This window comes from Rhincodon typus, chromosome 2 (genome assembly GCF_021869965.1).
Source record: "Rhincodon typus isolate 14 chromosome 2, sRhiTyp1.1, whole genome shotgun sequence".
NCBI lineage: Eukaryota > Metazoa > Chordata > Chondrichthyes > Orectolobiformes > Rhincodontidae > Rhincodon > Rhincodon typus.
In genome coordinates this window covers 53,767,868-53,792,956 of record NC_063333.1, presented here as the reverse complement: position 1 = coordinate 53,792,956, position 25,089 = coordinate 53,767,868, and the positions used below count along the sequence as shown (strand labels likewise).

Sequence of the window (25,089 nt, the reverse complement as noted above, 5' to 3'; positions counted from 1 at the left end):
TCTGTCATTTACCACAATGTCTACATACTAAATTTCGTCTCACCTTTTCATCCAAGAGTACTACAGCTTGTCCATCATGATCCTTTTGGGAATTTACTTGTTGCATGCTCAAGTGGCCTTTAAACTCCAAAACATAAATTAAAAGTCAACTGCTGTTGCTTTGGTCAACTAACTTAAAACTACTTATTCTATAATGTGTGCAGTATTCTGCAGTAGCCAGTCAGACTGGGGATGTTGATTTTTTGTGCCACAGAATGGACAAGAAGAACAGACTTCGAATTGCTGTCGCCTTGCTAGCCAATTAGCAATTTTCTGCTTGATGAACTTGACAGAATTGAAGCCTGTGGTCTGACTCCACGGACATGCTCGGTTTTTCCAAGGTAAAACATCTGTTTTGCTTGCCAAGGTCAGCTTGCGTGTCCTACTTCATTGCTTTTTGTAACTCAAGAACATCTTTAGATTACAAAAATTGACCACACTTACACCTTTCACAACACAATACTTTGCCTGTATGCATGGCAGTATAATTAGTCAATGGTTTCTATTAACCCTTATTTACATTGACTGAACTCATTTTGCTGTTTTTTTTTGCTGAGACTTATCTGGCATAAATGGCATTGGCACAACTGCCAATTGCATGCTATACACAGAACTGGTATAAAAGAGAAATATTGCAGATGTTGGGCATATAGATCTTATTGACATCTGCTGCAATTGTACATACTGAACCGTGTGTCAATTTACCAACATAGAGTCAGTCCTGGGCTGTTCAGCGTTTTCCAACAGATTTGGGTAAAGACAAGGTTTTTCTGATGAAGGGTCTAGGCCCGAAACATCAGCCTCTCTGCTCCTATGATGCTGCTTGGCCTGCTGTGTTCATCCAGCCCTGCACCTTGTTGTCTCGCTTTTTCCATCAGTAGTATTTGAAATGTGTTATGGAAACTGAAGTATTACGAGCTTTCTTATCCCTGCTGTGCCGGGTGTCTCTACTCACAAGGACTTCCTTTCCTCTATAGGCTTCGGACTTTCAAAACATATCGCTCAACGTAGCCACCTGATTTCTTCCTGTTACTAACCACATACTCTGCTGTGGACCTTCTCCCACACCTGCTTTGGGTTCTGTGCAGGCTGTCCTTTCCAAGGTTCAGTGCGTGAGTATGCCTGAAAAGTCTGTTGCTAGCTGGCCTCCACCCGCACTGGAGATTCATCTGGACATTTCCCCACTTTTCTATTTGGATTGCTGGGTTGAATTTATGGTTTATCATCACTGGTCTTGAGGTGGTTACAGCGTACCTCCAGACCGTATGTCTGGTCACTGTTGCCCATTATGCAGTAAGAAGAAACCTACACCGGAGACAGTAATAGGCTTTACTCATCATTATTATATACAGAAAATGATGAGAGGCAGCATTTTGCATGAAATCCTAGAGACCCAGGTTCCAGTTCCATGTGATTTGACATACCTCCTTTTATACAAATTCAACAACTGTATGCAGACTAAAAGGTATAATTTCTTCTACATCCACAAGTTCAGCTGACCGGTTTGCAAACTGTTTCAGAACAAAGTGGACACCCAGCCTGAAGGATGGAGGTCTGCAGAGAGATTGGACATCCATTGTAAAGAGGTGGTGGTAAGGATCAAGAAATTGGAAAATTTCTAAAGTGATGGGGGAACATCAAAAAAAGGTTCCTAGATGTAAACAAAAAGCAAAAATGGAGACAAATACAGTCCATGGGGAAAGACATTGGTTCAATGGGGCAAGAAAAATCTGAAATAATATATCCACCAGGACAATCAAAGGTGGTAAAAGCCAAGCATGATGGGGTTGGGAATCTGAGGTGGAAAGAATGGATGGACTATCACTGGAGAGGATAAGATCATTGACTTCTTAAAACAATGGCATGATGAGGCAGGCAGGAAGAAATGTCAAAGTTGGTGTTCATCCTCTATAACGATAAAAATCAGCTCACCAGGCAGCATACCCCTTGTCAGCAAGCTAGTGACAATAACAGGAAAATAACCTGAGAAACAGAAATGTACAATGTGATTCAGGGCAAGACTTCCAATCCCATCTAGGGAGGAAGTCCTGACTGAGAGTACTGTCTGCTAATCAAATGACCAGCAGCTCTTGTCCCAGCAGTGCTGACTGATTGTGGATAAGAGGGATCAGCTACAAATTGGTCCAGGGCAGCTGTACAAGAAGGTACAACCCTCCCTTTCTAGCCAACAGACCAACAAGTGAGACTTGATGGGTTTTGACCTTCATGTTGCCCTCTGCCTTCCTTCGCAAAATTTCAGCAAGCTGAGGAGAGACACTTAAGTGGCAACTGATTGGCCAGTTAAGAGCCTCAAATGGCCAAAGAGTAGATGGACCACCCATGCCTACATAAAGAGTGAAGACTTCCATTTTACCCCAACTTCTTTGTATCTTGTCTTATAGAATCGTAGAATCCCAATAGTGTGGAAGCAGGCCAGTTAACTCAAGGCAGCCAAGAAATAGACTTTTTTTTTTACTTCACCAATGCTCTCATGCAATCTCACCCACCTATTCCCAAATTTCTGTTCCAACCATTTCCCAGTGCTTTCTCTGGGCCTTGCATTCATAGCTGTCTACCAACTCTTCACAAGAACCCACCCACTCCTGGCATTGATTCTTGCCACAAAGACAACTGCAACCATCAAGTTGTTTCCTACCTATCAGGTTCCTACAAGTGCCTTTCGCAATGTTCCTACCCACTTCTGCCAGAACTGCTTTTTTTTTCCCCAGATAAAGTGCTGCATTAAACTGACAATCTTTCATGTTATGGTCAAAGCAAGAAAAACAAGACAGAAGCAGAACAGAGAAATCTTTTTAAAACTATACACAAGAAATGCAAGAGACAAGCAGAATTAGCAGCATGACAAATAAATAAAGAGCTTACCCTTCAAGACCATGAACAACAACACGGAAGATTTACATATTTTGCCTCAATTTTAAAATCACCTCCAACTACCTTAATTTTAAATTCTGCCTCCATTTTATGTTTTCAGCCATTGTAACATCAATGCGGGTCAGGTAAGCTACATCTAAAAAGTCAAAGTCTGTGGAATATCTAAACTCAACCCTGGGAACACGGCATTAATCTGAGTTTGACAGCAGAACCATGTTAGAACAGGTCAACCAGTCACAAAAGATCAGTGAATTTAAAAGCAGCAAAAGTACTTCCCTACCGGAAAACTTGGTGGACCACCCCATGTCCTGAGACCTATTGTCCCACTGACTGCTGGGATATACTCCCACATTGTTGCAGCTGAATTTCCACTTACCACCTGCCAGCTAGGTAGTGTCAGGTAGAACTTCACAAAGCTTCACTTAAATGAGGTGTTGCCATTAAAATAGGGGTCTTGAGGTACACTGCTTCTTGACACATACAGATGTTAGCAACACATCTCTGCCGCTAATACCACTCAATTAAAAAAAAGACAGATATCCCTACCAATGTTGCACAGGAGTCCTCTCAATAGCACAATACAACATTGAACAAAAAATTTAAGATTTCTAGGAGGGCTCCTGTGCCAAGAAACACAGATTTATGGGTCAGGGGTCCAAATGTAATGAGTGTCATGTAAAATAGCAAACTGCCCATCAAGTCAATGTTCTGAAGCTGTTAAACCCTGTTCCTAAACATTCCTCTAGCTCCATCTGCTGCTCAACATTTTAAAATAATAATAATCAAGCTAAATTTTAAAAATCAACATAATTCCCTCCCTTATGCTTTACGAACCACCACCAACACCCTCTCCCATTACAAGGTCTAGTATAGAACAGGGTGGGTTTACATTTCTTCAACTAAGGCCATCCAGTGACATGGATAAATCAATGAAATTACACTCTTGATGGATTACACCACTTTGAATCAATTAGATGGATTCAAATATGGGTATCATATCCTTTGACAAGGAATGCAATGAAGATTTGCTAACTCTAGAGGACAATAAACACATATACAGAGGCCTCTGAAGAAGGATCACTAGACATGAAACGTTAACTGCGCTTTCTCTCCACAAATGCTGCCAGACCTGCTGAGTTTCTCCAACAATTTGTTTTTGTAACAGGTGACGTGTGTTGTATTTTCACGGAGATGGGTGATTTTTTTTGCGTTATCTGCATGAATTCAGTTAGGGGATAGACAACATGCAAGACTGCAGAAACAGCAAACAGACTGCAGCAGCTTCAGGTCTTGTTTAGCTTGTAGATCTTCAGAAGTTGAGATAAAGTCGACCTACACACCAAGTAGGGTAAATGCATAGATTTATAATTTAAAAGAAAACACAACATTCATAGGATAGCCTATAAGTTCAAGCCAGTATTCAATATAAAGCAGAGTAGGAAATGAAAAAAAATAAATGAATAGAAGATTTAGCTTGCCGTTAAAAAGACATGCAATAATCCTCAATAAAAGGTAGTTGGGAACTCTGGAAGTAACCAGCATGGTTACAGTTTGAAGCTACAGCCGGTTGCTATTGATATCAAGGGAGTTTTAAGTTTTAAGCATTATGAAAAAATTGCAAGGAGGCTGGAACTGTAGAATCAGAGTCGTGGGGTCAGTAAAGGAAATGGAGGATTGTCAGCCAAAAGTCAAACACCTTAAATACTCGTGTACCTTGGAGAATAGCTGATACTGAAAAAAGAAATCAGAGTGAATTCCAGACAGCTGTGACACACCATGTGAGTTGGTCCCATGAAAATTGAACTAACCTAAAGATTTCTTAAGGAAAGACTGACAGGGGAAAGACAAAGTTGAGCACAGTTTAAAACGCAAGTATTAATACTGCTTACTATGTTTCAGAGAGTTTTTTTTTGTTAAAAACTCTCAAAATTTTATTCATTCATTACATTTGGACAAGGCTGACTGGGCCAGCATTTATTGTTGATCCCTAGTTGCCCCTGAGAAAGTGACACTGCAGTTCATATTTTGTTGGTAAACCCACAATTCCATTAGGGAGAAAGCTCCTGGAATCTGGTGGCGTAGCTGTCTTTAAATGTTAATTGTCCGCACCAGGATTGCAACACTCAAATTCAAATAATTAAACAGAATAATGAAAGAAGCCAAAATCGATGTATTTTATCTTCATTTCTTCCAACTATATTCCGAGGACAGAAAAGAGAGTTAATGTTTCGGGTCCAATGACCCTTGGACCCAAAATGTTAACTGTTTTCTCTCCACAGACGTGGCCAGCAATTTCTATTTTTGTTTATGATTTCTGCAATTCTTTAGGTTTTTTTTGTTCTCTTCCTTCCTAATTATTTCATGACATTTCCGTTTTCTTCTTGCCTGATTGGCTGCCTTTTGAGCAGGAGTATGTGAACCATCTGATGTCACCTTCAAATTTGTTCATCTCATTTCATCTGCACATTATCAATTTCACTTGTGTTTACAAAGTCCGAGTGGTCTCTTCTTCTTGACTCGCGCGCCTCGTTACCTGCTGCCTCCAAAGAATGAATTAAAACAGCTTTGCTGACTCAGAGCTTTCAGAGATCTTGGTACTGTCCTACTTTCTTCCGAAGAGTCTGACTTCCAATTACTTTGTGATGAATGCCTAACCAATTATTACCAAGCATGATATGTGATATTCTTGAAAACATATTAGGAAATAATGTTAGGTTCAAGAATTTCCTGTTGCTGGAGTAGAGCCAATAGTGGTAAAAGACACTGAAATTGAAGCAAAACAAGCTTCACTACTATTAATTACAGATTTCAATGTTCAACAAACAGATGTTGGATTGCAAACAATGCACACAGATTATCCACTAACGTTTATCAAGAAGATAGAGAAAAATGCTCATCTAATTACAGAAGTGTAGGACAATTGATGGATTAAGTAATTGGGTCAACTGGGTCAAACTGCATTCAGTGTAGAGAAGATCAGTTTCTTTCAAATCTGGGAAGGTAAACTGGTGTTTTTTCAAGTGGTGAGAAACTAGGAACTGTAAGGGAGCAAACAGTTTATGATGTACTCGGATTACAAAATGCCAGCAGCTACAAAAAGCAATGGCTAATTGAAGTACTGACCTTCATCAAGGCAGCTTGAAATCAAAGTGGAAGAAAGTTACGTTTCAGTTATATAAAGTCTTGGTCACATCCGATCTGAGCTACAGGTGTATAGTTGTATGCACATTGTCTCTGGGAGATATGTTGATCTTAGAGATGTCTGCCATACAGATTCATCAGAATAATACCAGGGGTTAAAATTATGAGGAAAGATTCACCTGTTCTTATTTTAAATTTCCAGCAACCACAGCATTTTGCTTTTATTTTAATGTTCCCCAAGAATCTATTCTTTCAACAAGATGGCCTCCTCTTCTTCCAATGAGTACAGGCCCAACCTACTAAAAGCCCTCTTTAAATAATCCCTCTATACCACGGAGCAACCTAGGGAACCTTCTATGTGCTGCCAAGTTGATCTTTCCTTAAATTAAAAAGGGAAAGAAACTGTTCACATTATTCTAGGTGTCTTGTGTAGTCTCAGCAAGACTTCATTATTATAGCCCATTACCTTTGAAATAAAAGCCAACATTCCACTTGTCATCCCAAGTACCCACTGAGCATGTATGCTAGCTTTTGTGACTAATGCACAAGGTTTCCCAAATCCCTGTGCTGTGGCTTTCTGCATTCTTCCTGTTAAAGTGCATGTGCCAGGTTTCTGCTCACTTGCCTAACCTGTCTACATCCCCCTACAGATTCTGTCAACCTCACCACTTGCCTTCCCACTGTTATTGGGTCATCTGCAAGCTTGGCTTAGTATATTCCCCTCATGCAAGTCATGAACATATATTGTAAATAACTGCAGCCCCAATGATACCTGTGAAACTCCATCAGTTACATTTTGCATCCCACATGTGCTCCCCTTATCTCAAATCTCTCTTCTATCAGTTTGCCCAGAGAACACAGCAAATGGAGAGAAATGACTGGCAGAAAGAGCAAGGAGGGAATAGGGAGAATTTCAGGAGAAACAGCAGGCAAAAGTTTGAACTAACGCACAAAGGAAACCTCTGCCTTCATAACTCTGGATGGGTTATACAAGTGTTGAATCATGCCATTTGGACTCCAAAATGTTTGAGTCATGCCTGACAGTGACAGAAATATCCAATTGTATAGGTAGACTATGTCTACCTACATGACTGCCTGATGCAAAGCAATACCTGAGAAAAACACAAAGCAACTGCAAATGCTCTTCTGGAAAATAGAGACAGCTGACATAGTGGTCAACCTCACAAAAGACTAAGTTCACCAAGGCACAAGTCACCTACCCTTAACTATAACACTTAAAACATCACCCATGCTGCTAAGAAAATGAATGAAAGTGGAGACACCCTGCTCAAAATTGGAAACCTGTCTAGCACTAAAAAGCTAATTAACCAAGGCTAGAAGAATGAATGGATTTGCGCATGTGCCTGTTTTTAATTTAGGAACAGGGATGTACTGAAGATCTGGAGTAGTGTATGCAGTTTTGGTCTCCTTATCCAAGGAAGGATGGTGGCACAGTGGTTAGCACTGCTGCCTCACAGCGCCAGGGACCCGGGTTCAATTCCAGCCTCGGGTGACTGTCTGTGTGGAGTTTGCACATTCTCCCCGTGTCTGCGTGGGTTTCCTCTAGGTGCTCCGGTTTCCTCCCGCAGTCCAAGAGATGTGCAGGTTAGGTGGATTGGCTATGCTAAATTGCCTGTAGTGTTCAGGGAGGTAGAGGGTGTAATATTAGGTGGGTCATAGGGGCATGGGTCTGGGTGGGATGCTCTGAGGTTCGGTGTGGAATTGTTGGGCCAAAGGGCCTGTTTCCACACTGTAGGGATTCTATGAAGGGTATTCTGACTATGGAAGGAGTGCAAAAACTGATTGCTGGGTTGGCAGGACTGACTTACCTAGAGAGACTGAATCGATTAGGACTACATTCACTGAAACCTATAAAATTCTAACAGGACTGGGCTATCTGAAACAAGGGGTCACAGTTTGAAAGATACAGGATCAGCCAGTTAAGTCTGAGAGGAGAAGAAATTACTTCACCCAGAGCAGTGAGCCTGTGGCTCTGCCACAAAGTGGTTAAGGCAAAAACATGGACTATTTTCAAGGAGGAATTAGATAATAGTTCTTAGGCCTAAAGGGATCAAAGGACATGGTGAAAAAGTGGGAACAAAGTACTGAGTCAGATAATCAGCCATGATCACACTGGATGGCCAAGCAGGACTCAAGGACTGACTGACTGACTATGTTTATGTGGAAACAGACAATACTCCTTTTCAGCATAAAGTAACATCTTGCAAACATGCCTGTTTTTCCCACCAGGAATATACAAACAAGGGGCTACAAACTAACTGCAACACTTATTGGCCAGACGCCCTAGTGCATGGACGATTTACACACAAATTGGCTGCTGCATTTCTGCACATAACAGCAATTATAAAATCTACTGACTGCAGCTAAGAAAGATTTTAAGTGCAGATTCTTTTGTGTCAACTGACTTTTGTGATATTATACATGGCAAGTCAGAAAACTTGATCTTAGTCTTTCCTATCTTGACTGTCGCCTGTTAATTTCTGTAACTTTCTCCATAGAGTCTTGAGGTTGGAAGGGAGGAAATCGCCACCTCAACAAGTCTCTTCCATCCCACAATGATCTTCCTAACTCCAACCATTCTTGCCAATTCCTCGTCAACCCTATTAATTCAATTCCCATCACAACCTTACTTATTCCCCTTTGGGATCTGGATGACAAAAAGGTCCCTTCGCCAAACCATTTTCTTTGTTCCCTCCCAAACTGTTTTGCTGGCTTTCAAAAGTTGACATTAAAAAAAAATACAGACTGATGAAAATGCCACCATCTACTCTTTGGCCACAGAACCAATTAGAATCGGTTTGCTACTTATTGTTTAAAAAAAACTTGCCATTTCTGATGATCAACAGAACAGGATACAAAGGTACTTAAGATCACTTCAAAAATTTGGTATGCTTTTAAATATTAGAATTATCATTTTAAAAAACAAGATTCCAGGAATTAGAACACTACAATTTATACCCCCAGATGCCCTGTTCTGTTGTATTTCACTTCACATTTCAACTTAACAGTGACATCACCTGCCTTTAATTACAAACCAACTTTTTAATTAAAAGCAGAAGTAGGTCTGACTGATCATTCAATAAGATCATGGCTGCTTTATTTGGAATTCAAATTCCACTTTCCTACTTATTAAGCTGGAGAAGATTCAGAAAAGATTTACCAGGATGTTGCCAGAAAGGAAGGGTTTGAGTTCTGAGGAGATGCTGGATAGGCTGGGACATTTTTTTTTAGACTGAAGAGTAGGAGTGGAGGGGTGACGTTATAGAGGTTTAAGATCACAAAGGGTAGACTTAGAATGAATGGCAGGAGTCTTTTCTTTAGGATGGGGGAATTTCAGGACTAGGGAGCATATTTTTAAGGTGAGAGGAGAAAGATTTAAAAAACACATGACGGGCAACTTTTTTTAGATAGTGTGGTTTAAGTGTGGAATCCAAAGGAAGTGATGGATGTGGATACAGTTACAACACTTAAAAGACAATTGGATAAATACACGAATAAGAAATGTTTGGAGGGATACAGGCCAAGTGCAGGCAGGGGGACTAGTTTAGTTTGAGATTATGGTCAGCATGGACTCGGACCGAAGGGTCTGTTTTCGTGCCGTATGACTCCATGACTATGATTATAACCTTTTTGATTTCACTGAACAATGGTGCACTTTGGGCACAGTCGTATCTTATAAAATGATAATGGACGAAAATTAAAGTCATTGATAATACAGAATTTGGACACTGAACTTGTACCCATCAGTGCTTGTACCCATTTACTAGCTTCAGTTTGGTAAGCACCAGGGTCACTCAGCTCCTGATCTCAATACAGCTTTGGCTGAAAGATGTACAAGAGAATCCAACTTCCAGAGGTGAGACTAGACCGACTGCCCTTGACATCAAGGAGTAAGCAAAATTGAAGTCAAAGGGAATCAAGGGTGAAACTCCCCATTTCTTGGGATCATAACACGTGCAAAGGAAGGTAGTTGTGAGATGGTTGGAGGAATGTTATCACAGCTCCGGGGTAACTCTGCAGGCATGCCTCACTGTACTGTCCTGAGTCCAACTATCTTTAGCTGCTTCAATGACCTTCCCTCCATCACAAGGTCAGAAGAGGGGCTGTTTCCTGATGATTGCACAATGTTCAGCACCATTTGTGCCTCCTAAGATACAGAAGCACTCCATTTCCAAATGCAGCAAGACCCTGACAATATTCATGTTTGGACTGAAAACTGGCAAGTAACATTAGCGCCACAGGAAGTCCAGGCCATGACCATCTCCAACAAGAGAAAAAAAAACTACCAACCTTAACATTCAATGATTTCATTTGATTTGATTTATTATTGTCACATGTACCTAGGTACAGTGAAAAGTTTTGTTCTGCATGCAGTACAGACAGATCATACCATGCAAAGTGCATTGTGTGATTGAACAGAGTCAGGAACACAATGTTATGGCTGCAGAGAAGATGCACAAAGAGCATAATCAACATTACATTTCAAATTTGAGGCCCATTCAGAAGTCTAGCAACTGTGGGGAAGAAGCTGTTCTTGCATCTGTTGGTTCGTGTGTTTAAGCTTTTGTACATTCTGCCCAACGAAAAGGGTGGAAGACACTATAACTGGGGTGTGAGGTGTCTTTGATTATGTTGGCTGCCTTTCTGAGGCAGTGAGAAGTATAAATGAAGCCAAAGGATGAAAGGTTGACTTGCATGATGGACTGGGCCGTGTTCACAACTCTGTAGCTTCTTACAATCCTGGGCAGAGCAATTACCATAGCAAGCTATGATGCATCTGGATAGAATGGTTTCTATAGGGCATCTACAAAAACTGGTTAATGTCTTTACGGACATGCCAAATTTTCTTAGCTTCCTGTGGTAGTAGTAGAGGCATTGTGTTTTCTTGACCATCGCATGGGGCGGACAGGACAGATTGATGGTGATCATTATTCCTCAGAACTTGACATTCTTGACTACCTCCACCTCAGCTCCACTGATGTAGATAGGGGTGTGCCCTCCACCTTGCTTCCTGAAGTCAATGACCAGCTCTTTCATTTTGCTGATGTTGAGGGACCATGCACTCACTCTTTCCTGTATTGTCTCACCTTTGTTTGAGATATGGTCTACAATAGCAGTGTTGTCAGCAAACTTGTAGATGGAGTTTGGACAAAATTTGACAGTCATGAGTGCAACAGGGAGTATAGTAAGGGGCTGAGCAAGCAGCCTTGCATGACGCTGGTGTTGAGGACTATCATGGAGGTGCTGTTGCCTATTCTCACGGATTGTGGTCTGTGGGTCAGGAAGTCGAGAATCCAGTTGCAGAGGGTGGCGCAGCAACCTAGGTCTCACAGTTTGGAGATTAGTTTGGTTGGAATTATAGTGTTGAAGGCAGAGCTGTAGTCAATAAGTAGGAGTCTGACATAGATAACCTTGTTATCCAGACGTTTTAGGGATGAGTGTAGGGCCACAGAGATAGCATTTATCTTGGGCTTGTTGCAATGTAGGCAAATTGCAAGGGATCAAGGTAGGCTGGGAGGCTAGAGTTAATATGAGCCATGGCTAGCCTCTTGAAACGCTTCATAATTATGGAGGTCAGAGCCACCGAGCAGTAGTCATTCAGGCACACTGCATGAATTTTCTTTGGCACCAGGATGATGGTGATCTTCTTGACCATCACGGAATTCCTCATTACCACAGAATAAAGGAATGCCAACTTAAGACTGAGTTGAGGAGGTTTTTTCCCCCTCTGAGGGTCTTTGGAGCTCTTTGCCACAGTGCTGTGGGAGCAGAGTCCTTGCATACATTTAAGACTCAAATATAACGATTCTTGATTAGTAGATGAAGAGCATTACAGGGAAATCCAGGAAAGTGGATGAGAGGAATGTCCGATCAGCCATGAGGGGCTGAATGGCCTATTCCTGTTCTTGTTTCTGATCTTGCTAGCATTCAGAGGATGACAAATGACCAGCAATTGAATGGAACTAGCCATATACTATAAAGGTCAGAGGCTAGGAATCCTGCATGAGCCAAAATAATTGAATAGTTCTATCTAGTAGCTGACAGTGACATGGTGAGCTGAATGCACTTCTATTGCATCGCATGGCTTTGAACTTCATCATGCCTCACCTACATCCTTTTCACAGACAATGAGACATCATTACATGCTAGCTCTACAGCACAAAACATGTATAAATTTTATCTGCATGAGGCTCTCAAACAGTTCTAGCAGAAAAGCATCATTGCAGCTATATTTTTCGTCAAGTTAGTGATCTGAAATGCAACTATGCTGGGCTTAATGTTACAACAAGCTCTGAGAAAATTAGGGAATTAGGGCAAGACACAAGATAAAGTTATTACTATTAAATGCTGTGCCAAACAGAAATTGTGTTAGTGCAAAATACTGTAGATGCTGCAAATCTCACACATTAACAGAAAACACCATAAATACTCAGCAGGTCAAACAGCATTGAATGAAAAAGAAAAGCAGGATAAATGCTTCAGGTTGCTAAAAGGTCGACCTGAAAGAAAGATTAACTGTTTTTCTCTCTCGACAGATGTCACCTGACCTGTTGAGTATTTGTTTTATTTATAGTTTTGGTTTTCAGTATACAAGTTACGTTAAATTTTGTGCAGAACATTAGTTACACCACAAATTTAGTACAACAAACAGTTTGAGTCTCCTTATTTAAAATAAGATATAAAAAGGTATCAGATAAGATACAAAAAGATCTACAATGAAACCACTAAGAAGTTACACCTATCAGGATAGAGTCAACAGGTTGGGAGTCTTTCTCCAGAAAAAGGAAAGGTGGTCCAACAGAAATTTTTAAAATAATGGAGAGGTTTAACAGGGCAAACAGATGAGATTCCTAATTGTGAGTAATCCAAAACAAAGATCAGGAGACATTAATAAATCCAACAAAGAATTCAGGAAAATATTCTGAATAGTAGTTATAATATGAAAATTGCAATCTCCAACTGGTTGAGGTGAACAGCATCGATATATTTAATGGGAACCTAGGTAACCACAAGTATTGTTGGATGCAATGTTAGGATCATAAGTAGAAAGGGTTTTCTCACCAAATGGATTATTTCTCCGTTTCAACTTCATTAATTCTATTCAAATAGTTATGTAACTCTGTAGTTACAAATAGATTTAAAAAAAACTTTAGATTCTCCACAAATAGATTATAAAGAATGTCTATACTTCACATTGTGAATACAACATGCCTTTACATAATCATCTGATGCTCGACGATGGGTTCTGTGCCTATTCATTGGCAAATAAGTCCATGACTGCGTTTGCACCCCACGATCAACATAGTTCTGAAAAATAAATGTTTAGAGCAAAGCACTTATTTTTGGGTGGAGTGTAAAGACAAAAAGTGATTCTGGTACTGAAGTAAAACAAGTATAAAATATTCTGATTCCATCAAGGAGCATCGGATCCTTCCTTGATGAGTCAGCAGCTCATACCTTACTTATGTAGATAATGGTTAATACTGAATAAGAACATGCCTAGTAAATGGGAAGAATAATGAATTATTTATGTAGTACTTTGTGATTCCATACCAGCTCAATAGAAGGTACTAAACAATTTTCTTCCATTGAATCGTACAGCACCATGCAAGACACAAGGTGGATACTTGGGACATTAACCAAATGCCAATTCTCTGACTTCCAATCAATCTCACTTCCTTTTATCCCCATAGCTCTAGAAATGATTTCTTTAAAGTATTTTCCAATTCTATTTAGAAGCTTTCTCTGCTTTCAGATAGTACATTCCAGACTAGGCATCTTAACATATGGGATGCTCCGTCTTGTAAATAGGAACAATAAAAAAATTATATTAAAAATGTTCACAAACTTCTGGCCAGTGTTATAGTTAGTTACATGAACCAAAGGTCTTGGGAAAAGCACACCGGCTTACAAGAATGACTTCAAGAAGTCCCTCGTCCCTGCTGAGTGGAGCAAGTTGGGATTGTTCTTTCCAGCAGGAAAATGGCATGATATAACACAGGCACTCAATACTGAGGAGTTTTTAACTTGTTTTGTTTCCACTGCCACGTGGATTAGCACCCCGAGATAATTATAAAATTGTTGACAAAAGCAAATGTTATTACTTTTGGAATGCGCTAATTAAAATGATGAAAGCAAATTCCACGGAACTTTCAAAGGGCAAGTGGACTTGAAGAGGACTAATTTGTAGACTTACAGTTGAAAAAAAGTGGAATTTAGGACTAAATTTAATGGCTCTTTCAAAAAGGCTGACATTGGCATGAAGAGCAGAAAGCTGTCCTCAAGATTCTAACAATCACCCACTAAAAAAAATCTCTCCACCAGTACCCTCTTGGTTCTTTTGTCAATTACCTTAAATATACTTCCATCATTTGTTACAGAAACCCATGCCAATAGAAACAGTTTTCCTCATTTATCCTATTAAAATCTTTCAGGTCTTTTGGAAAGGTAAATATTCCTTAACTTGCTCTTTAAAAAGCAATCCTGGCCACATTTTCTATAAAACCGGAGTTCCTGCATCTTTAGTATTACTATGTGGATCTCCTCCCCTCACCCTCTCCAAGACCTTGGTAAAGTAAGATAACCACTGATTACACCATAACTTCTTTGCTTTCATACTGTATTCTTTAAGTCCTGTATGCAAGATCAAACTATAAAACATTTTCAGATATGTTCTGCCTTTAATAAATTCATAAATGTATGGAATATATATTAACCCGTGAAAGGGTGTGTTTCATTACTGAATACTACTGAATCATTACTAAATCTGGAAATAATCTTGTGTAGGGAAAGGACATGGCTTTGGGTGCTTCATATCTCCCTGCATTAAAGAGGAGGATGTTGTCAATGCTGAGTGCAAAAGAAAAGTTGGAGAAATTGAATTGGATACAAATGAAAGAGGTACTCAAAAAGATTAGCAAAGTCGAAAGACTACCTGGTCCAGGTGACATAGGAAGTATGGAGGAAGTGCACTTTTATGGTGGCATTCACAGCAATCTCTTCTTTAGCAAGAGAGATACAAAGCACTCATTTAGTATCTTAACTTGCCCTTTGCATCGGTGGAAAGATTTATTTTGGGTCCTGATTAAATCCCACCTTTGACAACTAAAGAATCATCACCACAACAAGTTGATCAATCTACTTACTGCTCTGTTCTAGCTCTTTGAAGTAAGTGCTAAATCCCATACCTCCACTTTTGCCCATAACCCTTCAGGTCCCTCATCCTCAAGCACTGTTACAACTCAGCTTATTTTTGAAATTAATTTCCACAACATCGTAAGGCATTCTAAAACTAATGCTGTCTTTCATCTCCACTTTCAAGCTTTTCCCACAGATTTTAAATTGATCTCTTCTATGATCCATTCAAAGAAACAGCCTTTCCTCTACGTATTCTTAAAAAAACCCCAGCCATCTTCATAACCATTATTACATCACCTCTATTTTCTCTGCTCCGAGGAGAATAATTCCAACTTTTTCTCGTGAAATTCTCCATCCCTGCTAATATCTTGAAATTCCTCTATAGCCTTTGAGGTCTTTCACAACTTTCTTCAAGTGTTTTGCTTAGAATTGTCTTTAATAATTTAGCTGAGACATAACCAGATATGCCTTGATTTATAAGTCCAAGTAACCATTTAAAAAAACTACCTTGTAACTTGCTATGCCACCTTTAAGTTTTTAACTATATGAATATTTGCAAGTAGCTAATTTATAAAACACATTGCCATCTTTAAAGTAATAATTTACTTCCGAGAAAATTATTGTTGCAAAGGTAAGCTAATTAAAATGTTGGCTTTAGTGATTGCCAGAACAACTAAAGAAATGGCAGTTCAGAAGGTTACCTGTTTGTTTAATAGAGAGTTAGAACAGATAGAGCTACCATAGCACATGGCATTACTCAGCTAGAAAAATTGTAAACCTGGGATAATTAACCTAAAGGCTAGCACGAGGACAGTCCAGAGGAGGCCAAGTCATCATGGCTGTGATGGAGCTTAGGAAGGCTACTTGGTTTCAACTTATCCGGGTGTTTGCCGAGAGAAATTAGTTCCAGTGTGGACACCGTGTAGTTTGAAACTTTTTGACATTGGCTGTGTTTTACCAACGAGCGTTACCTGGACCTGCACTGCAAGCAGAGTAAAATACGAACTACCTCGGAGTGAGTAAGGCTTAGTTTGAATTTTGGGAGGGAAGGAGAATAGAAAATGGAAGACTGCATGGCTTGCAATTAGTGGGAGGATCTACAATGGTCCCTACATAATCTTCAGCCAACAAAAGGAACATGCAGATTAATTTGGTATTATTAGTCTATAACTAGAACAAGGGATGGAGGATCCACAAGCAAGACAGTTGACCTGAGAACAGCTGGAGTCAAGGAAAATTCCCACAGAACTGCAGTGTTGTATACTTATAATTTGTCTCTATACAAGCAAATAACTTAAGATTGATATGTCTTAAGAAAATATTTTGGGGAAGTATGAAGTAAACAAGTGCATAACATAGGTAATAATAAACCACATTGTTAACTAAAACTATATCACTATTTACTTAATATTTTATATATAAAATTATTGTTTTGTTTAAGAAGATGTGAAATCCTCTGGCATTATTCGACTGGGTAAAACACAGTTTTCCGATTTTTTTTTTTTTTTTTTTTTTTAAATGTTAATGTTTCTAAACAGATCATTAACAACACCAAAGGTGTCTCTGGCTGTCTGCACTCATGCAATTTACAATGCACTGTCTTTCAATGGTGCATAGCTTCATACTTTACATTGAATCACAACTCACGTACTTCTGCCCATTTCACCAGCTTTTATCATTCCAAGTCTGCAAACACACACAACCCCCACAACTATTTACATTTTAGACGATACAAAACTTGGTAAAGTTTATAAGACAGCTTCCAAATCAAACTCTAGGTCTTTTAATCAAAATTAGAGAATGCACCCAAAACCGATCTTTGGGGAACATGATTGCACCTAACTCCCAGTTTCCATTCACTCCCTGCTTCCTATCAATGAACCAATTCAGTATCCACATGACTTCCATTCTCTGTGTTGTACATGATCAACTTCCTTTTAAGTCCACATAGATATTTATCTACTACATCAATTTTTTGTTATCACTGAAGAATTCAAATAATCAGAACTAATTTATCTTTAATAAAATCGTGTAGTTCTCCATGCTCTTCCAAAAGGAAGAACTACATTCAATCCCATTTACAGTAATCTCTCCAACCAGCCTACAGTTTCCTTTGTTATTCCATTCCCCTTCCACGAATAGTGGTAGTAGCAACCCTCGAGTCATAGAATAATACACAGATGCTCATTCAGTCCACTGTGTTCACATCTGCAAGAGCAATTCCACTAAACCTAGTCTGCAGAAGGCTCCCGTGATGTCACATTTTCCCTCCTTAGGTGCTTACCTAATTCCCTTTTGAAACTTCAATTTCATCTACCTCCACGACACACTTCACTAACATAATAAAGGTTCTAAACACTCAATGAATAAAAATGTTTTCCTCCTATCCCAACAAGATATTTTGCTGGAGGAACACAGCAGGCTAGGCAGCAGAGAGAACTTACCCTGATGCTGCCTGGCCTGCTGTGTTCCTCAGTTCCACACTGTGTTATCTCCGACTCCAGCATCGCCAGTTCTTACGATCTCCAAGATATTTTGCTGATCATTTCAAATCAACATCCTCTGGTTCTTAATTTTTGAGCCTATGGGAATGGTTGCGGAAAAACTAATCTGTCTAAATAGTCAATAATTTTGAGCAACTGTCAAATCTCTTCTCCACCTCTTCCAGGTTTCACCAATCTATCCAAATAATGGAATTCCCTCATCTCTAGCACCATTCCCAAAACCTTTTCTTCAGCTCTCTAAAGTCTTCACATTTATATAAAATTGTGCCCAGATTAGGACATTATGCTCTGGCTGAGGCTAAACCAACGTCATATAGGACTTCATCATAACTTCTTTGCTTTTGTGCTTTCTACCTCAATGTGTGAAGTCCAGATCTTGTATGCCTCCAAAAACTTTCTCTACCTGCCTTCAGCAATTTGTGCACATATACCCGCAAAGTTCTGTACCTGCAGATCTTTCAAAATTGTATCATTAGGTTTAGTTCTCTGGCACGGACTTGTATCCAACGAGGACCGAAAGATCTCCAGTGGCTCTGTGATTTTTACCTTTACTTTCAGTCTTCTGCAATGCTTACCTTTTTAGCATATCTTCTCTATTATCCTGTCCATGATTTCACTTTCTTTTTACTGTATGTTCATTGCATCAGGGATCACAAAAGTCAACAGATATGTAGTCACTTAGAATTTTAGCCACATCGTCTGTGCCTCGACATGAGCAGCCCAATTTTTAGGGCCAAGTTTATGCACTTTTTAGGAAACTTTTTAGGTATCTGTGATCAATCTGTTCAGTGATGTTACTGCAGACCTCGGAAACAGGTGGGACTTGAACCCAGCCTCCTGGCTCAGAGATAGGGACAAGACCATTGTGCTACAAGAGCCCTTCGCCTTTCACATTATGTTTACAAACTGTTTTAAGATTCAATTCAATGTTGAATTCTTCTGTTGCAACTTCCTACTGCTTCCCACATTAAACTTCTCAATTCACTCCTGTGCTTTCCATAAATCTTCCTAGTTCTCAAATCATCTTCTACATTACATGTTTGTAAACTATTTTCCTATTGTGCAGATAGACCAAGTTGTTTTTCTATGCTCTTTGCATCACATTTCCCCATTGCACTCACTGTTTTGCTTAGTTCTCCATTTTATAAAACTGATATCTACCAGAAATGTTTTTCAGTTCCATTTTAACCCATTTTCTAGGAAAGAACACTGCAATTCTGCTTACAATGCGTCCAATTTAAACATGAAGTAGTTCTTCCTTGAAAGCCTCCCATTTATTATTTTACCCGATAACCCTGGATTCCTTCCCAATGAGCCAGTGGAAATCTAAGCCCAAGAATTACTCTAAACCTAAAACAAACAATGATGCAATCGCTGTTTCCCAAATGCTCTCTCACACAAAAAAAAGTTCCACATTTCCACTTCATTGTCAAAATCAGATCTAGTGTTGCTTCCTACCACAGCGGGCTTGAAATACAGTAATCCAGAAAGCTCTTCAATGTACACTTTAGAAGACTCTCTTTTCCCTCACAAATTAGAAGTGGACTGATTCCAGTGCATTTAAGGGGAGTTCTAAGAACTGAAGGCAAACAATCTCTCATTGCCAGTACTCAAGCTGAAGACTTCAGTATAACATCACTGAATGCTTGGCAATATGTTTCAAGCCTATAAGACTAGAGAACTTTTTTAAAATCTGCATTTGTGTTTCCGGTAAATACTTATAGAGTCAGAGTTGCACAACATGGAAACAGACCCTTCAGTCCAGTTAGGCCACGCTGACTATGTTTCCAAGCCGAATTAGTCCCACTTGTCTGCATTTGGCCCTTATCCAAACACCCTTTAAATGCAGTAATTGTACCTGCACCACCACTTCCACTGGCAATTCATTCCACAAACGACACTGCATAAAAGAAGTTGCCCCCTCATGTCTTTAAAACTTTCTCCTCTCTCATTAAAAATATGCCCCCTAGTTTTGAACTCCCCCACCCTTGAGAAAATACCTTTGCTATTCAGCTGATCTATGATTTTATAAACCTCTAAGGTCATCCCTCAACCTCCTACGCACCAATGAGAAAAAGTCCCAGCCTATTTTTATAACTCCAACCCTCAGCAACATTCTGCTAAATCTTTCCTGAACCTTCTCCAATTTAATAATAGCCTTCCTATAGCAGGGCAACCAGAACTGTACACAGTACTCCAGAATGGGCCTCATTAACATCCTGCACAACCTCAAAAATGATATCTGTGTTGTTTTCCAGTTTACACAAACCAGAAAACTCTGAAATCCGGAAATAACTTGGTTCCACGCGTTTTTTTGGACTGGAGTGGTTACAGTATAATGAAAACAGATCATTGCACAGCACCAGGTACATTCTACAAGGAAATCAACTGAGTTGAATTGTAATATATGAAATACAGTGGTGGCATGGTGGCTCAGTGGTTAGCACTGCTGCCTCATACTGCCAGGGACCAGAGTTCAATTCCAGCCTTGGGTGACTGCCTGTGTAGATTTAATATTGAGTTCAACACTCCCATTCTTTCCCTTTCTTTTAGCTTCACTCGTTACATTCTGTCACCAGGTTCTCTCTCCCCTCCCCTGACTCCAGTGAGACTGTCTGCTCTTTCCAGTTTGGTAGTCAGACACACCATTGTTCTGCCATTCTCACATTCCGATCACAGTAGTTCAATAAGGCAGCTCACCAGCACCTTCTCAAGGGCAACCAGGGATGGGCAAGAAATGCTGGCCAGCCAGTAACGCCCACATCCCACAACTGAATAAAAAAATGCACTATCAACATCCTTTCTTCCCCAGCACTTCACGCACCCACCACTGCATAAATGCTGCCCCCTCCACATTTCACGTCAGCTCTGAACAGTCACCTAGACTAAAATCATTAGCTTGCTCTCTCTCTCTCTCTCCCCCTGGAGGCTACCTGACCCATTGTGATTTCCAGCATTTTCTATTTTCAATAGAGTGGGATTCGCTCAAGGTTGTCACAATAATCGGCTGAACAAAACAAAATATGAACATGTGAATGAAGGTAGTGGATTCAGAAGGAATTATTAGGACCAATGCCATGTACACTGCTGAAATGTACCAAGGTCAAGGTATTTGAATCTGAATAGTGTTTTAGCCTGAAAGTTGGTCACATTAAGTAGTATTAAATTAATTTCATTCAGTTAAAGAGGCTCTTGCAATCAAGGTTCTAAGTTAGTTCAAATCACAAAGTAGGCTTTTAACCATGCAGCATTCCAGACATTCTGCCATAAACTAATTAATGCCACAAAATCATTAAGTTAATTGCATTTTTTTATAACACAACTATGCCATAAACATTGGATCATCTCTAAGGCAAGCTACTTGGCCAATATCTTTTGACACCCCACATAGATAAACACAAAAATTAAATATTACAGGCACTGAAAATTTGGAAAAACTCAGCAAGTCATGCAGCATTTGTGGACAGCATGAGTTAATACTTCAAGTCAATGAGCTTTCATAGGAAATGAGTTCTGGTGAAAGACATCAATCTGAAATGTGTTATGACCAGACCCCAGATGAGGTTCTTCAAATTGTTGACAGGATATTCCAAACTGCTGAGTGCTTGGTGAGAAGTGATGAAGCAGCTCTTCTTCTTTCTTCATTGACTCCTTCGGATAGTTATAAGGAGGTCGATTTAAAAAGTATCCTTTTCCTTGCGGATACCATTTGCCATTGAACTTATGTTTTGAGGAGCCAATTTAATCACACTTCCTTAAATTAACAGAGTAAGAATGCAAGAATTATAGTAACACAATGGACATAAGAGGCTAGTCCAAATACATGGAAATTGAAAAGAAGATATGTAAAGAAGTCTCTGAATTGTGTGCAAAGAGCAAGTAGTTAAATGTTGAATCTCTTGCAGTGAAGGTTACTGGGAGCATTGACGTTGATAGCTGAACAGTGTTTCAAAAGACTTACTTTTGCAAATTGGTTGAAATTCTACAATACTGATTTCTTTTGATCATAATTGAATTCTAGTATTCACAGTAAAAGAATCATTTTATTGTCGTTACCTTTTAAGTAGTTTGTAGCATTCTGAATGAGAGAATTTCCTTACCTGCAACACAGGGCACCAAGGAGATAGCTCAGCTGTGACTTGAACCCAGAGTGTTACACACAAAAGCATTCAGTTTGACTAATGCCTTCCAGTAGAGTTGAAACTGGCTCTTGAAGCCCTGTCCTGTGTTTTCTTCAAAGGGAAGGCACAACTACAGTTTTGTACACAAACAGCAGGCGGGGAGCATGCCGTTAAGCAGGGGGTCATCAGCCTCTCATTAACTCCAAAGTAACAAGAAATCACAATCTAGTCTGAAATAATGTCTGAAGTTCCTTTGATACATTCCATTACAGTCTTTCTTCAGCAAGTCACTTAATTTTCATTTGCTGCCATTTCTGGCTACATTAGCCCTCTTTTCAAACACATGTTTTGTGATCAGAAGCTTAAAATGTCCACTATACTTTAGTATTCTGAATCGGTGGTAATGCCAAATATTAATTTTGCCTATACTGTAGTGGAAGCATACCACCAAATTCCTAACTGTGTTGGAAACTGCATTTGGATAGGGAAGTTGGAAGTCTAAAGATCAAATGCATTTTATTTTGTTGAACAAAAAGCCATGCTTTGGCAACGCAAATGAAAATTCCAGGATTGTACATTTAAATTAGGCAATGGCCTAGTGGTATTATCGCTTGACTGTTGATCCCACACAGGCGGTGGAATTTGAAATCAGTAAAATATCTGGAATTAAGAATCTAATGATGTCAGAAAAACCCATCTGGTTCACTAATGTCCTTTAGGGAAGGAAACTGCCATCACTCTGGGCAATTGGGGATGGGCAATAAATGCTGCTTAGCCAGCGACGCCCTCACTCCGTTAATGAATTTTTAAAAATTCACCTAAATCACAGGGGTGGAGTGAAGAGATACTTTCTGGTATCAATTTCATCTTAAATCAATTAGAGTCCTACTTTAAAATTGTAATTCTACAGAGAGCAACTGGTTTTCCTTATATCTTTTTTGAATTAAATTAACATTTGTTACAACTTCGATACAACTAGATCATCTTTGCTCTTTAAAGAACACTTACATACTAGATCCAGAAAAGTGTACTTACTGGTCTAAAATATTAAAACAAGATGTAAAGGTGTCAAGTTATAGAAAGCAATAATCCTGTATAATAAAATCCTAATAAAATGGAACTCATCAATTCTGCACTCAAATCTAGATTTTCAAAGGCAAGGACTGAAGTTGATTTGATCATGACACTTGAGCGCACGCAAACTCATTATTAATCACATACAGACTATTTATTCCATTAACTTGCTAATCAATATTGTTAACGCATCAGTTATCAACATAATTACTTAAAAGTAACTACACGAATTATAACCTCAAAACGTTGATCTGTAGTTTAAAACTATACTTTAAAGCTTAGTGCTACAGATTTAGTGTGATACACTGAATTGCCTATGCAAACTTTGCTCATATTTTAAGTTAAATTATGACAGCTGCTCGACTTCTGGATAACTCTATTTACACTTATTAGATGCTGATTAATAATGTTTAATACCTCCCTTGTATTCTGGCTTCTATCTTCATGTTAAGGCAACAAGGGATTTGTTCATTTACACTGCAGATCAACAACAATCTAACTAAGAGTCAAGTAAATTTAACCCATTTCAATCCAAATCAAGTTAAATGTAACACAATTCAGAAACAACAGACGCAACACATCCTTAGATCAGTGCTGAGAGATAAAAATCAGTGATAATCCTTTGTTGAATGACAGTGAATTAACGATTCAGTTAACTTGGCATATTTTATCAAGATGTCAAAACTAATCATTCTTACAGCACCAATTACATTCCAGCTAAAATAGTGCAGACCTGTTTACAATTAGTCCTTCCCTCACAATTCTCTCCAATTGTCTGATCCCAGTGCAGTTGTTCCAGCAAAGCAATAACACTGAAAACTCCTGATATGGGCAAATTTGCACAAATACCAAAATATTTCTACAAAAACAAATTTAATCTAGCCCATTCATATGCTTCCCTAAACCTTAATCAGATCCCTCAAATATTGGTTACAAAGTTCCAGTGTGATCTGAGGTGAGTGGACAGTTTGAATTTTGAACTAGAGGCATGTGGGTTTTAGCTCGTGTGTATGAGGTTTAATGATTAATTCGTCAGTATTTCAGGAGGCATGATTTTCTTTAAGTCAGTTTGGGGAGGTGGGGGAAGACTTGTGAGTAAACATCAAGGTGCTTATTTTTGGTTTGCAAGGATTGAGATATTCTTTGCTAAGGTAAGAAAACCCACAGCATAAGAAGCTTTTCTGTTCACCTCATTGAAGTCCTAGTTGAAGTTACATGCATGAAACCATTTCATCTTGATTGAGGATTTGCTTCAGAAAGGTCAGGAAATATGTTACCTCAGTGTGAAGGTTTTAGCTGAAAGCTCCAGACCAGAAGTTTTTGGTGTAGAAAGGACATAGAGAAAAGGTATGCAGGAAGAAACTTTTCCTCTTGATGCAAGGATCAATAACGGAGGACCACAGGTTTAAGGTAAGTGGCAGAAGGTTTAAAGGAGATGTGAGGAAACACATTTTCACCCAGAGGGTTTACAGAGCCTGCAACTCACTGCTATAAAAGATGTAGAGGCAGACACTTTCATAGCATTTAAGTAGTACTTAGTTATGCACTTGCAATGCCAAGGCATAAGAGACCATGGGTCAATTGCTGGTAAATGAGATTAGAATAGTTAGGTAACAAGGTGCAGGGCTGGATGAACACAGCAGGCCAAGCAGCATCATAGGAGCAGAGAGGCTGACGTTTCGGGCCTAGACCCTTCATCAGAAAAGGGGGAGGGGGAGGGGGTTCTGAAATAAATAGGGAGAGAATGGGAGGCGGATAGAAGAGGGATAGAGGAGAGGAAACAAACAGGTCGAAGGGGCGGGGATGGAGCCAGTAAAGGTAGGGAGTTAGGAAGGGGACAGGTCAGGGGGGCGCGATGAGGTTGGTCGGTAGGAGATGGAGGTGCGGCTTGAGGTGGGAGGGGGGGATAGGTGGGAGGAAGAACAGGTTAGGGAGGTAGGGACGAGCTGGACTGGTTTTGGGATGCGGTAGGGGGAGGGGAGATTTTGAAACTTGTGAAATCCACATTGATACCATTGGGCTGCAGGGTTCCCAAGCGGAATATGAGTTGCTGTTCCTGCAACCTTCGGGTGGCATCGTTGTGGCACTGCAGGAGGCCCAGGACGGACATGTCGTCTGAGGAATGGGAGGGGGAGTTGAAATGGTTCGCGACTGGGAGG

At 39.7% G+C, this 25,089-nt stretch overlaps 1 protein-coding gene across 6 annotated transcripts in view; it reads right to left on the bottom strand.

The window, feature by feature from the left end:
- The window catches only part of dazl (deleted in azoospermia-like), a 153,198-nt gene that overhangs the window by 24,179 nt on the left and 103,930 nt on the right, over window positions 1–25,089 (bottom strand). For 5 of the 6 annotated variants that reach the window (XM_048613213.1, XM_048613221.1, XM_048613236.1 and 2 more), the window contains one exon: window positions 12,624–13,401. The exons of the other annotated variant lie outside the window; for it this stretch is intronic. In XM_048613213.1, the coding sequence (XP_048469170.1) occupies window positions 13,264–13,401 (138 nt within the window). In that variant the 3' untranslated portion in view covers window positions 12,624–13,263. Of the gene's footprint in view, window positions 1–12,623; window positions 13,402–25,089 lie in introns of those variants that run through there. 6 annotated transcript variants of the gene reach the window in all.